General features: G+C 43.0%; 1 protein-coding gene across 1 annotated transcript in view; it reads left to right on the forward strand.

The window, feature by feature from the left end:
* PRDM6 (PR/SET domain 6) overlaps positions 1-3989 on the forward strand; it is a 240405-nt gene extending 236416 nt beyond the window's left edge. Inside the window, exon 7 of the mRNA XM_060177493.1 lies at positions 3659-3989. Coding sequence (XP_060033476.1) covers positions 3659-3665 — 7 coding nt within the window. The 3' untranslated portion in view covers positions 3666-3989. The remainder of the gene's footprint in view (positions 1-3658) is intronic.
* The last annotated feature ends 11242 nt before the right edge of the window (positions 3990-15231 follow it).

Raw genomic sequence — 15231 nt, forward strand, 5'->3', positions numbered from 1 at the left:
CATACCTACTTTATCATGACCATTCTCTCTCTCCTCTCTCTCTCTCTCTCACACACACACACACACACACACACACACACACACACACACACACACACACACACACTTTTGTTTTATTCTATTCTACTTTATTGTCACCAAGGCTACCTCTGGGATTTGGTGCCTGCATGACTCCAATATTCCTGATGCAGATTTTTTCCCCCTTTTCCTTTCTTTTCAATAGAGAGAGGGAGTGACAGGGAGAAGAAGAGACACCTGCAACACTGTTGTATCATTCATGAAACTTCCCCACCCCTACAGATGGAGACAGGGGCTTGAACCCAGATCCTCTTGAATATGTATTTACTGAACACATGGAGAAGGCACAAACAGCCCAATATGGACTAGGAAAACAGGCCCTGAGCAACAGAGCAATTGTCTTTGACAATTCAAATACTAGTGGCAGCCAAGGAATTACAGTCCATGTTTCTTCTGCAGTGCTTTTCCTAGGCCAATGATAATAACAGTAAGAGCTAGCACTTTCTGCTATTTAGTTGATTATTTTATTAGAGCACTGGTTAGCTCTAGCTTATGGTACTGTCGGAAGGATTGAACATGGGTTTTTTGTGCCTTAGGCATGAAATTGTTTTTTGCATAACCACTATACTATTCCCCTCACCCAAGAGGTAGTGCTTCTTGAGTACTTACTACACCTCCTACTTAGCTACTTAAACAGTATTCCTTTTCTGTCGGGCTGAGCTTCACTGACGGGAGACAGACGACCAGGGACTCATGGTTGAGCTGTACGCAGTATCTCTTTATTCATGCAGGACGCAGCGCAATCTATACCAAGCTAGACTAAACTAACAACTAAAACGAACAATGTTGTCTTTATATATACTTCCCAAGTAGGGTGTGAACAGGATGTGACGCAGAGAGGGTGGAGAGAAAAGTGACTGGTGAAAATCAGGGTGTGACAAGGAGAGGGGGTGGGGCAGGTGAGAATTCTACCACTGAACCACCAATGCCCTGGAAGGAAGGTGGTGCTTTATGTAAATGTAAAAGTGATTTATGTAAATAGACGGCAGTGGTTATGTAAATAGAATACAGTGGTTATGTAAATAGAATGCAGTGTTAAGCAGGGGGGATTTAAAGCAAATGAAACAGAAGGGGTTTTTAAAAGCAGAATTAGAAGATACCAACACTTTTCTTTCTTTTTTTGTGAAATATTTTGTTTATTTATTTATTTACTAGCTAGAGACAGAGAGAAATTGAGAGGGGAGGGGAAGGATAGAGAGGGAGAGAGACAGAAAGACACTTGCAGCATTACTTCACCACTCATGAAGCTTTCCCCCTGCAGGTGTGGACCAGGGGCTTGAACGTGCATCCTTGTGCACTATAGCATGAATGCTTAACCAGGTACACCATTGCCTGGCCCCAACAGTGTCCCTTTTCAACCCCAAAACATTCCTCCAAGATCCATTTCATTCATTCATTCATTCATTCATTCATTCATTCATTCATTCTTTGATTCACTGTTACAGGCTGATTTTTTCAGAGAGAGACAGAGAAATAAATGTCACAGCAGTGAAGTTTCCTCCAGTTGCAGTGGAGGCCAGGCTCAAACTTCAATCAGATTTAAGGCGAAGTAGACATACTATATACAGGTGAACTGTTCTGCTGCCCTCCACCCACCCACCCAAGGTCCATTTTGCAGAGGAGACACAAGGAGGTTCAGAGACTGTTACTCGTACACAGAAAAGCCAAAACTGGGCTCTAGGCTATAAGACTCCTGAACCACCACCACTGCCCTCACCACTCACTGCTGTCAGGTCTCAATAGTATTTAACCTCCTCTACCAAGTCCTAGCGCTGGTTGACAGCCTGGCTGTGATCCTCTGGATTTCAGTGGAGGTGGACAGGCCCCCGAGTCATCTTCTGTCGTCCTTCCTCTTCCACCACATGGCCTTCCTGCCTGCCATCCCACTTTATTTTCCCTTTTGCAGAAGCCTGTGACTAGAGTGTTTGGAGACATGAAACATTAATCACCTCAGTCTGGACCAGGCGGACTGTGGGCAGGTCTTATGAGAACTTTTCCCACACTCCAGTGCCAACAGGTCTCGGGCCTGTGCCCCACACCCCTGTTATTCTTTCTGGCTGCGTCACCCTCCCCTCCACCACCACACACACCAACCCCCCAAGCCAGCCCAGCCCACTGTGACACACTGACATGAGCTTTGCTGTCCTGAAAGGGAGACAGATTCAGGGGGACTCTGCTACCTAGCTCTGGATGTCCGACCTTCCTTCTCCAAGGATATGTCAGGCCAGAGACAGCTGGCACTATCCCGAACTGACACTTCAATCTGTGGAACTCAACTCCTGAGGGAGGCAGTCCCTCCATGGCCTATGTTATATTTCATCTCCTTAGTTATTAGCATCCAAGGGAAAAAAGTTTGTCCTGAGGAATTCACTTCCCTTAGGACCTTATTGCACTGGCATGGAGTTCAGTGAGACAATATGAGGCTTCCTGGTAGGTTCTGGGTTGGGGCAGTAATTTGTCCTGGCTTATCCATCTCTGCTCAGCAAACTGGCTCACACCTCTTAAGACTTTTCTGAAGATGAATGAATGAATGAATAAATAAATAAATAAATAGGGACTGGGCTATGGCATAGCCAGTAGAGCACACACATTACGATGCACAAGGACCCAAGTGCAAACACTAATCCCCACCTGCAGTGGGGAAGCTTCATGAGTTGTGAAGCAGTTGTGCAGATGTCTCTCTTTGTTCCTCTGTATTCCCCCACCACTTCCTTTCAATTTCTCTGTCTCTATCAAAAAAAATTGTATTATTGCCTCAGTGATAGCCCTGGTGGCAATAAGTAAATAAATGAATTAATTTCCTTTGTACTTACATGTTTTTAAAAAATATTTGTTTATTTATTTTCCCTTTTGTTGCCCTTGTTGTTTTTTATTATTGTTATAGTTATTGTTGTTGTAATTGATGCCATCATTGTTGGATCGGACAGAGAGAAATCAAGAGAGGAGGGGAAGACAGAAAGGGAGAGAGAAAGATAGACACCTGCAGACCTGCTTCACCGTCTGTGAAGCGACACCCCTGCAGATGGGGAGCCAGGGTTGGAACCGGGATTGTACTTACATGTTTTAAAAGGATGCTCCTAACTGGAGCACTGTACTTCAAGAAGGAATCTGTTCAATACATAAGCAGCTCTTTGATGGACAGCCCCATGAAACTTCTGTAGTCTGACAGGCTCAGCTGCAGTGCTCCATACTGAATTGTTTTAAACTTCTTCCTGTTCTTCCTGCAAGTGGCATCAGGGAAAACTAATACAGCATGATCTGAGAGCGTATGTGTGTGTGTGGGGGTGTCTGATCAGCAGGGTCAGGGAGGGAGCTGTGACCCTGGAAGTGAAGTGACATTTCAGCTGTGCTAACCCCAGCCAGGTGACAAGAGAAGAGATGAACTTTGCAGGCAGAGAGTACATTGGAGATGGATGACCCGAGGCCAGGAAAGATGGGGCCATAGTGGCAGGAGGTGGGGGCGGGGAGCCCAGATGAAACTGGAATATAACCAAAGAAAGGGATATGACAGTGACATCATACATGGTTGTAAGGTTGAGTGAAAGGAAAGGATTATATTTGGGGTATTTTTGTATTCTAGGTGCTGATGGGAGATCTCTGCAGACAATCTTTAAGCCATCCGCAGGTCACATGGATCTGGAACTCAGAAGAGACTTCTGGACTGACTGGAAGACATATGTTCAGAAGCCAGAGTGATTTAGAAGAGACAGTTAGGAGAGACAGAGGTAGGTCTGATGGGTAAGATCCAAGGGACAGTCTCTTCCTGTCAGCATAAAAACATGCATTTTAAAGTTTGGGAAGAGTCTCCAAGTGTGCTCCCTAAAAGCCCTGGTTCTTTGTACTTCACCAACACCTTCTCTTTTTCCAAACCCTCTTAGTCTTGTCACCACTGAGACAAGACTGAGAGGTTGAAACCTAGCCTCTCCTTATAACTCTAACCATTGTGTTCTTAGTTATAAATGCACCTGACACTGTTACACAGCTTTGCATTTGTGTTTCATTTTTTGTAACCCTCACTGCCTCTTCTTTCACTTGGCTGTTGGACTTTTGCTGTTATAGTTGATCTGTATGAACTTGCTGTATATCAAGTGAATAAGCTCTTTGTATCTGTGCCACAAGAATTATGTCCAAGTGTGTTTGTGTTGTGACTGTGTATTTTATTTTCCCTTCCCCCAAAATTTGAAATATTGATGCAAAACAAACAAACAACAACAACAAAAAAAACATTTCAAGGTTCTCCATTATGGTGTTTGCCTTAACTGTTGTAGAAGTTAGGTGTTTTAAATTAACTGCTTTGCAATTAATTGTGTACCTGTTGCTTCTGATATCTAGATAATATAAGTACCACTGTGATGAGTGACTTTGTACATTTTTTTCCCCCACATCTGGGACAAGAATTTTTTTTTTGAAGTGTGAGTACAACGTGAAAGATCTCAATAGTATGTTGTCAAAGTAATTTTCCAAAAAGAGAACTCATCATCAGCTTATGAGACTACCAAGAAAACTGTGTGTTTGTTTCTGAAGGACTGACTCCTGAGTACGTGACCACCATTAGGAGTGTAAAATGGATCCCTATGGTCCTGGGATTACTTCATACGGGTGTGGGGGAGTACATGGGGGAGTACACGGCAACAAATAATGCAGAAGCAATGAAAGAGTGGATAGTAGCATTCTTCTTCTTCTTCTTCTTCTTCTTCTTCTTCTTCTTCTTCTTCTTCTTCTTCTTCTTCTTCTTCTTCTTCTTCTTCTTCTAGCATTTGCCCTTCTTCCATAACCAGTCAACAGCGTCAGGTTGAGCCTGATGTAAAGTTTCGAGAAGAAGTCTGTTAAGGATTGGAGAGATAGCTCACCCAGTAAGGTGTATAGCTTGCCATGTTCATATTCTAGGTTTGAGCCCCAGCACCAGGGGAAGCTCAGTGCTGCTTTCTCTCTTTATCTGAATGAATAAGCAGCCTAGGAGCAGAGAAAACACATGCATACACAAATTTTTTTTCTTTGAGGAAAACAAAATCTATTAGGATTTATTCAGGGGGAAATGGGAGTTAAATAGGTGCAAACAAACTCTTTTAATATATTGGGTTGTTGGAAAAGTCATGATGCATTTCCACACTCAAAAACATAGAAAATTTTTTTTCCCAGGTGGTGGCGCACCTGGTTGAGTGCACATGCTACAATGAACCAGACCCCAGTTTGAGCCCCCTGGTCCTCCCCTGCAAGAGGAAAGCTTTTTTCTTTTTCCACCTGCAGGAGGTGAGGCAGTGTTGCAGGTGACTCTCTAGCCCTCTTCCTTTCTTTTTTTTTTTTTAAAATATTTATTTATTTATTCCCTTTTGTTGCCCTTGTTGTTTTATTGTTGTAGTTATTATTATTGTTGTTATTGTTGTTGGATAGGACAGAGAGAAATGGAGAGAGGAGGGGAAGACAGAGAGGGGGAGAGAAAGAGAGACACCTGCAGACCTGCTTCACTGCCTGTGAAGCGACTCCCCTGCAGGTGGGGAGCCAGGGGCTAGAACCTGGATCCTTACGCTGGTCCATGTGCTGTGCGCTTAACCCACTGCACTACAGCCTGACTCCCAACCCTCTCCCTTTCTACTTCCCCCCTTCCATCTCAATTTCTGGCTGTCTCTATCCAATAAATCAATATATAAAGATGATAATAATAATAATAAAAGAAATTGTTTGCTTAAATAAATAGAAAGCGACGTCTGACCGTCTGACGACCCAACTGGTCACAACACCAACCCCTCCCCCCTACCACACACACCTGCTTTCTCCTCTGGGATTATGAGCATCTCTAGGCCTTGGAGTGATCTTGGTATATCCTAAGACACAGAATCCTCCACAAGTGGTTTCTTAGAGTCTAAGGTTTATCCTGTTAACCAGATAGTTGATGCAGCACAGCTGAGCCATACAGTGGCATGTGCCCCTGGGAGAGAGATCAGGCTCACCTGGCAAAACCACACAGCTTGGACTTCCCACGAGCCTTGCCTATGCTGCTCTTTCTTTTCCTTATAAAACTTTTTTTTATCATGGAAATGTTCAGAGGTGCCCTTTATGGTAGTGTGCCCCCCAGTTCATATACAGAAGTCCAGACACAGGTATATACATACATATATATATATACACACACACACACACACACACAAAGGCATGTGACTATATTTGGAGAGAGGTCTTTAAGGAGGTAATTATGCTTAAATAGGCTCCTTGGAATGGGACGTCTGGGACGTTGCCCAAGGGGACAGGTGTGCATATGAAAGAGAAGAAAGTAGAGAGGCTGTGAGAAAAAGGGGAAGACTGCCTCTATAAGTTTCCGGAAGAAACCAGCCCTGCCAATGTGATATTCCACTTCTGCCACCAGAAAGGTAAGGAAGTCATTTTTTTCTTTCTGTTCAAATTGCTGAGTTGTTTACTGGCCTGTGGTGCTCTGTTGTGGTTGCCCTAGTAAAGTCTTAGCAATAAGGTGCCCCCCCATGAAAAAGTACGACCCCCCCACTCCCCCACCCCCCACCAGCATCAACAGCCATCAGTCATTTGCTAATCCCAGTTCCCCTATCTCCCACGTTTTCCCCTGTGGAACATTTGAAAATCCTAGAATGTGTTGCTTGTTTACACGTAGTTTGAATTGAAATCAGAATCCAATAGAGCATTGGGTTGGTGTTCCTCATAAGTCTATTTTTTTTCTAGAGCAAACCTCAATCTTTAGAGTGTTGTTTTTAAATGATGGCAAGAGCTGGCTGGTTGGTCCTGTCAAAGGTCTCATTCTCCTTCACCCAGTCCTTTTCCCCTCAACCCCAACCTCATCCTTGTGCTTACTGTCATTTCTGGTAGTTTTGGTAGAGGCTTCATTTAATTCAGATTCAGTGTTTTCCACCACAGTATTTCATTCATGGTCTGAGTTCAAATATTGCCAATGCTGAAATAATCTCCACTTTGTTTGCTACTAGAAATACTCTGAACAACACACAGGCATTGTCTTGACCAGATCAGACAGTGAATTTGAGAGATTAGTGCAGATAGTGATTTTGCATATTAAACACCAAATTTAAATTTTAAAAAAATGGAGTTGGGGTGGGGGGAGAAAACCTACATGCAGAATATGCGAAGATCATCATTTGCACTAAAATTTTAATCTGAAATGGCACTTCCTAACTTCAAGAGTGAATATTACGCATTGTTGAGATTAAGAAGACTCCGGTTATTTTTTCACTCTGATTTTAAAACCATGTCGGTGGGACTGCTTTATAAACAGTAAGCTTCCAAACAAAAGCCTTCCCAGCCCACCATCACCCATCTTGATCCTGTGCTTTCTTTCTCCCCACTGAACTGTGGTAGCACTCCACCTCCTGGTTCTTTGGTTCTGCCTCTCTCTGGGAGTCAACAACCTGCCAGTGAGCCCCACATCCATCATAAAAGGGCTCCTTAGGCATGTTATGAAATGCTAAACAACCTTTAAAATGTTCTTTTGTAAATCTGTATGTACTAATAAAACATCATCTCTGAAACAGAGTGTGTGGTGAAGAAAACAAGATGACAGAACGGCCTCTCATGTGGGCTACCGTATTATATGATACGGTGTTTATTACATGTGTGGAGTATTATTCTAAGAATACATAAACTAGGAAATGGGAGGACTAAAAGAGGCTAGTGTAGAAGATGGATTTGTTTTTATTGCAGGCTCTTTTGTGCTGTTTGAACTTGGGACTCTGTGTAGAAATGACTTTTTTTTTTTTTTTTGAAAAGTAATTAAAGAATTCCCTGGAAGTTGAGCTGGACTGAGTGGCTGTCAGAGCTGGCCCAATAGTTTCCCATTCTGGGCTGTGTTTTCAAGCTCTGGAGATGACAGACAGTGCTGGAATTTTCATTTGCAACACTGTTCAGCTTACTCTTGATCACTTTGAAGAGGGAAACCAAACAGGCGTTTGGAGCCATTTTCAAGTATCAACCGTGGTCTCCTCTGTTTCAAAGGACTTTAACTCACAAATGGAGCTTTCTCTGTACTGCCATCCTCCACTTTGAGAAAGCAAAACAAGTAGCTTGTACCCCCGAAATGTCTAGGCTGTGATTACTTCTGGTCTAACATGTAATGTCGGGTCTGGAAGAAAAAGAAACTTCCCAAATGGAGTCTGTGTTAGTGTTTCCATAGATCATGGCATGTGCTATACATTGCAGAGCCCCCTCTGGGGAAGTCTATTAATAGGATTGAGAAAACAGTAACAGGGACCCTGGGGGCTTGGTCATTTTTAAAGTTATGAGAATGAGCGCTTGGCTTTATGATTTTTAGAGATGTTTAAACACCTGCCAGCAGGACTTCTTATTTGTGCAGCCTTTTTTCTCCTTCTTCTCTTACACCCTGTGTGGAAAGACATGTTCAAACTAAGTGTGAAAACCATTCAAGAAAACTCAAAGGCCTAGCTATGGAGTTTGATAAAGTGGTCCAGAAAAAAACTGTGTTTACAAATCTGAAAAGAGTCAGTTTTCATTAACCCTCAGGCTCCCAACTGGGTCCAGGGGCGAGGGGCAGGGTGTGGGGGGCTCAGCATAGAAGTACTGTATATAGAAAGAAGGGAACTGTCCATGGGTGCTGATTATATAGAGCAGAAAAGGTACATAAAACAAAACCAGATAAATTTATTTTTTATTAGTGATTTACAAAATTTAATAGGGATATAATTCCACATTGTTTCTACCACCACCATCCCCCTCCAGTGGAAACTGAAGTAGTTCTCCCAAGGCCACAGTTATGGGTTGACTTTATATGTCTGTCCTGTTTGTCTGTCTAGCTAGCTAACTATCTCTATATTTATACATAGTTTTTGCCCATTTTCTACTGTCTTACTTTCATTTCCTAAGTTACACCTATACCTATTACTACTTCCAATTATCCTCTCTCTCTCTCTCTCTCTCTCTCTCATAATCAAAACAGCACCTGACGTCCTCTGGTGTGTTCCAGATTTGCTTCCCTTTCAGTGATGGTATAAAAACAAAGATTCCTAGTAACAAATGTTTTGGATTCTAGTGGAATTGGAGTTCAGACCCCTCTGATTATCTTCCTCTATCATTTCCCACCTCTGGATGTATGGACCAGAATTCTTTTGGGGATGCAGAAGGAAGGAGTTATGGCTTCTCTAATTGCTTCTCTGTTGGACATGGATGTTGACATGTCAGTCAATACCCCCTGCCTAGCTCTATCTTTCCCCAGTAAGGTAGAGCTTTGAAGAAGTGAGGTTCCAGGTAAATTTCAAAATGATTTTCAGAGATCTAATTTAGGGCCCCAGATATCTTCTACTGGGGTCACAAGGACATGTAGCCAGTGAAGGAGATACTGTCTGTTTCTAGGCTTCTGGAAAGTCCTATGATATTTAGGATTACTTTGGAGAGACTATCCTCCTTGTGTGACCTCTCATTCTGACTGCTGAGTCCACCCTCTGCCTAGCCCACATTTGAGAACATCTATGTGGTGGGGTCAGGGGACCTTCTGCAGCTCTGTCCTCTGCTGGTTGATTATATTCCTCATGCATTGGATCGACCTTCTCGTGGTGCATCCCATGAGTACCCATTCATTGGGGAAACTGACGATCCTTCCTAGCCAACTGAATCCACATGGATCCCAGTCACTTTCAAAGCCAGCAACAAGCAGCTCCTGACAGCTTTCAACCTGATGCTGTTGACTGGCTATGGAAGAAGGGCAAACGCTAGAAGAAGAAGAAGAAGAAGAAGAAGAATGCATTCTTTGGTGATGTGGAGTAGACACTAGGTAGAACAAAGTGTTATGAGATGAAAGGTCCCAGGCTTCCAGTGTGAAACCAGAAGGACAAAGGTATGAAGCCCAGCCTTACCATCTCTGTTAGCTGTAAGCCCTCCTCAGAGACTAGAGAGCAGGTTGGAACTGCAATACCTTTCATCAGCCTCCAAAACTGCCCCTTGCCTGCCATCCACACACACCACCGCCACCACCACCACTGAATACAGCTGAGTAGAGAGACGAGGATAAGTAGTGACATGAGAGGCTGCATAGAGGCTCACCCAGTTGTGCATGCAATGTTTTATTAGTGATTTAATAATAATTAACAAGACTGTAAGATAACAGGACTATAATTCCACACAGTTCCCACCACCAGAGTTCCATGTCTCATCCCCTCCATTGGAGACTTCCCTATTCTTTCTCCCTCTGGGAGTATGGACCAAAATTCTTTTTGGGGTGCAGAAGGTAGAAATTCTGGCTTCTGTAATTGCTTCTCCACTCACTGAACATGAATGTTGGCAGCCTTGAGCATGCAAACTACCATGCAGAAGGAGACCTGGATTCAATCTCCTGGTCCCCACCTACAGAGAGGAAGTGGCATGAGTCATACAGCAGTGCTGCAAGTGTCTCTCCTCTCTTTCACCCTCTGTACAATAAAATAAAATAAAATAAAATAAAATAAAATAATGAAATAAAATAAAATGGAAAAATGGTTGATGGGAATGATGACATCATGCAGACACCAAACATCAGTGAAACCCCTGGTGGCAAAAGGGAAAAAAGGAATAAAGTATGGCCCTTGTTTTTTGAAAAAAATAATTCATTTAATTTTAAGAGACTTTTTATGATAAAAAGACTGAAAGACCTCCCAGAACACCAGATAGCCATTTTGTAGCATGCCAGGGTAGACCTAGGGCCTCATGCATGTAAGAGAGGCACTTGAAATAACTTTCACTGACACTTTTAAATGTAAACAGTACATACAAGGATGACATTAAACTTCTCAAAGCAGTAAGGAATAAAGGAGCATACTTGGTTACAGTCTGCAAGGACCTGGCCCCCTTTCCCTTGCCTTTAAAGGGGAAGCTTCACGAGTGGTGAAGCAGTGCTATAAATGTCTCTCTGAAGAGAGAGCTCAATTTCTGTCCTAAAAAAAAAAAGAAAGAAAGAAAGAAAGAAAGAAAAGAACAAGAAAAAAACTTCTAAGAGTATTGGTCTCCTACCTAGTGCAGGCACGGCAATAATCCTGGCGGTAAAAAAACAAAACGAAGAAGAAATGAAGAAGAGAAAAGATGAAGCCAGGGAGGGGGCTCAGTAGTAGTAAACAGTGTGTGTAAGACTCCAGGTTTGGTCCTAGATGCCACATGTGTTATGCCCTCTGTCTCTCATAGTCTTGTGAAATGAATAAATGAAGCTTTACATTTTTCTTCTATTTGTCTGACCAAAACATCACACTACATTTAATATAGGTGGTGCCAGGGATTGAACCTGCAACCAATGTCATACCAGTCCAATCAGCTACCACTGTCCTTGCAGCCAAGCCCATAGTTTAAAAAAAAAAATTGAACAAAAGATTAAGAGATTGGTCACCTAGTAAAGTGTCTACTTTACCTGGTACAAGGACCACATTTTGAGTCCAAGTAACACTTAGAGGCACCGTGGATGGCACCAGGAGAAATCCCATGGTGGAATGGTGCTGTAGTGTCTCTCTCTCTCTCTCAAATTAAAAAAAGGGAGAAAAAGGTCTACTAGGAGAAGGTATCATGTAGGTGTAAGGTTCCTGCAAGCAAAAAAAAAAATTACAACATTTACACATTTACAATATATATAAGTAAAGCTGCTCCAAAGATTTTTATTATAGTCACTTAAGTGCCTCTTGGGAGAATGCTTTGAGATGGACAAATGTAGCCAACGTTGAAACAGCTCAAACAGACTTAGAGAAGGTTAGCTTTTTGCTAAATCACTATTTGGGGAGATATTTGCCTAAGGCTGTGCTTTTGCCTTCTCTCAACCCCCCAACACACACACACACACACACACACACAGAGACTCTCTCTCTCTCTCTCCCTCTCTCTCTCTCTCTCTTCCTCACAACCAAATTATCTCCTGGGAAAGCTTGCTGATACCTGGAGTTACAACATTAACTCTGACTCTGAATGAATGGAGAGAGGAAGGAAGAGATAACATAGTACTGGAACCCCCCCTACACACATACACACACACACACACACACACACACACACAGTATCTTGGCCTACAAATAAGGTGGTGTGGTTCTGTCCTGCAAGGTGCACATGAAAAGTCATGTACCTCCTAGCTGAACTATCTCTCTGGCCCTCACACAAAAATTTAAGAGATTTCATTTTGTATGCCAAATTCTCTCTAAAATTCATCATGGAAATGTTAATTTGCTTTAAAAAAATCAGAGGAAAACTGTACATCTAAATGAGAGGCTGGTGGAAGAAAGAGGTAGACATTTGCTTAAAGGATGGGAAAGCAGGAGAGGGGGAAAGGGTCTCAGGCCTGCTTCCAGACTTGCTTTTCATCTGCTCAGCAAATATTTGCTGAGCTCCTAGTCTTAGCCAGGCACCGGACTCATGTATGAGGTGCTAGGGTAACGGGCTGAGCAAACAGGTCCAGTCTTCCCTTAGCCTCTTAGAGTTTACAAGGAGAAACTTTTAAAAAGCTGTTAATATTCTTCCTTTCCTTTCCCTTCCCTTCTTTTGCCTCGCCCCACCCCAACCCACCCCATTGGAACTGTCAGGAGGCTTACCTGGTAGGTCACACATGTTAACATGTGGAAGGACCTAGGTTGCCACATGGTAGTGCCTTCGGTGCAGGGGGCCGGTGCCTCAAGAGCAGTGGAGAAGTGCTGTGGTGTCTCTCCTTCACTATGGCCCTCCTTAACTCTCTCTCTGTCTCAGGCTTAAGGAAAGGGAATAAAAATGGAGCCTCATAGTCATGCAGGCACTGAGCCACAACAATACCCCGGTGGCAAAGAAATAAAGAAAAAAGGGAAGAAAGAAAGAAAGAAAGAAAGAAAGAAAGAAAGAAAGAAAGAAAGAAAGAGTCAAAGTGGTGGTGAAACAAATAGTGCCTTTGTCCAAAACATTCTCTTGAGAAGTCAGAATTCAAAACCAGGCCAGATTCTGAACCAGCTTCTGCCCAAAGAGTTCTAAATCCCTGATCAAGGCCTTTCTTAGTTCATAAATGCTGAACAACAGAGGACATATACTCCCAGGCACCCAACACACCCCCAGTTATGTTATTCTCATTTCTTGTTGTTGGAAGCAAATATTAGCATGATATCAACTTGGATTGTTTCCCTTCAACACAGTCAAAAAAGAAACCACCTCCTTTCCCTCTCTGAACCCATCCAAGATATTGCTGTAACCCAATACCTTAATCAAGAATTGTTTTTTAAACAGAAATCAAAGCTCCATGTTATTGTGGTATTACCCTCTCTTGGCTGCTTCAGTTCTACTTAAAAAGTTTATCATCTTCCACACAAGTCTGTTTGGGAGGAGACCATACATCTCTTGGCTCTTGAGCACTGTTCTGAAGAAGCTCATTAGGTCTAGACACTTTCTGAAGCAGGGCTGTCGCTTGAGACAAATGACTGTAAGGAGTTTTAAATAAACATACAACATTTACGTTACGCTGTTTCTTGAAATGATGGATCATCATTTTCTTCTTTTCATCCTGCTCTCTGGACATAAAAGACATGAGCTCTGACTGTTTATACAAACCAAATCCTCTGTTTTCTCTGATTAAGCATCCACAGGTCTGCAGTAGAGCACAGGCTAGAGAGTGGGGTTGATTCCCTCCAGGAGTGGTGGAATGAAATATTATACATTAGCTGACAGTGATAAGTGAGGGCATTGGAGTTTAATTGCCATTCAAGTAGATAACAGTGGGTAGCAAAAATAAAAGGCTGCAAAACAGGCTGGTCCTGCCACAGTGGATAAAGTTATACGGTGCTTTTATTTACAGCCTTAGAAAGTCTCCGAAGCAAGAGGCCAAGTGGTAGCATACCCAGTTGTATGTACATATTAGTATGCACAAGGACCCAAGGGTTCAAGCCCCTGTCCCCCTCCTGCAGGGAAAGAAGCTTCATGAGCAGTGAAGCAGTGATGCAGGTGTCTGTCTTACTCTGTTGTTCTCTCTCCCTCCTCTCTCACTTTCTCTCTGTCCTATCAAATAAAAGAAATAAAAGGAGGGGGAAAGGGTAAAATGACCACCAGGAGCAATGTATTTGTTCTACAGGCACCAAACCCTTAATGGTAAATAAACAAACAAACAAATAAATAAATAAGGAAGCGGGACATCTGAGCTGTTTGTTGGGAAGGATCTCTGCTCTCTGACCCTGAGATAAAGTTGGCAGTCAGTAGATGTAGTCACCAATGCCTAACCGAAGGTATCTTAGTCACATGGATCCCATCTCTTGTGTGCCGCCACCCCTGCCCCCCAGAGGTGACAGGGCACAGAGGGAATGTCCACAGTTAATACTAACTGGCAGCCTTTACGTTTTCACCGTTTCCAACTGGCTGGCGTGTTGACATTTTCTTTTCCGTTCTGTTCCTGGTGTTTGTAAAAGAATTCCGGCACATTCCCCAGAAGAGACCCAAGGGGTGGGCAGCCTCTCTTGTTAGCTCATCTGCAACAGACAAGATGGAGAGTGTTGTTTTATTATATAATCACTTTGAGTCTTGTGTAGTCTCCCTTCATCATGTGCATCTGTCACTCTTTCTGAGCTGGTTTAAAATGTGAGGAGCATGAATGTGAACCTGGGTGACTCCCTTCCTAACATTAGAGCAGGAAGGGAGTGGGGGTGGGTGGGAGGAGCAGTGGGGCTCCAAAGAAAAACATTAGGGCACAGACATGGGAGAAAGCTGGCATTCAAATGCATTTGGTTGATTCCATTTCTTTGAAATCCTAGAAACTGTAGTGACAGAAAGTTGTTCAGAGATTGAGGAAGAGGGACAGAGGAGGAAGAAGCTGGGGAGGGAAACTCTGGGGGAGCACTGAAAATGTTCATCCTACAGTGTTATTATCTAATTCTTAAAAATGAGTACTTTTTTATGTGAATTATGCCTCAGGTGGCTTAAAAATTACATGGGCAGGGGCTGTCCAATGGCACACCTAGTAGAACACACATGTTGCAATGTACAAGGTCCGGGATTCAAGTTCCTGGTTCCTACCTGTAGGGGAAAGCTTCACCAGCAGCGAAGTGGTATTGTAGGTGTCTGTCAGTCTTTCTCCCCTTCTAGCTCACTGTTCCCTCTCAATTTCTCTGTCTCTATAAAAAAACAAACAAACAAACAAACAAAAAAAAACCAGCCACCACGAGTAGTGGATTGTCATGCAAGCACTAAGCACCAGTAATAACCCTGGTGGCAGTACATGTA

This window comes from Erinaceus europaeus, chromosome 2, assembly GCF_950295315.1.
Source record: "Erinaceus europaeus chromosome 2, mEriEur2.1, whole genome shotgun sequence".
Taxonomy (NCBI): domain Eukaryota; kingdom Metazoa; phylum Chordata; class Mammalia; order Eulipotyphla; family Erinaceidae; genus Erinaceus; species Erinaceus europaeus.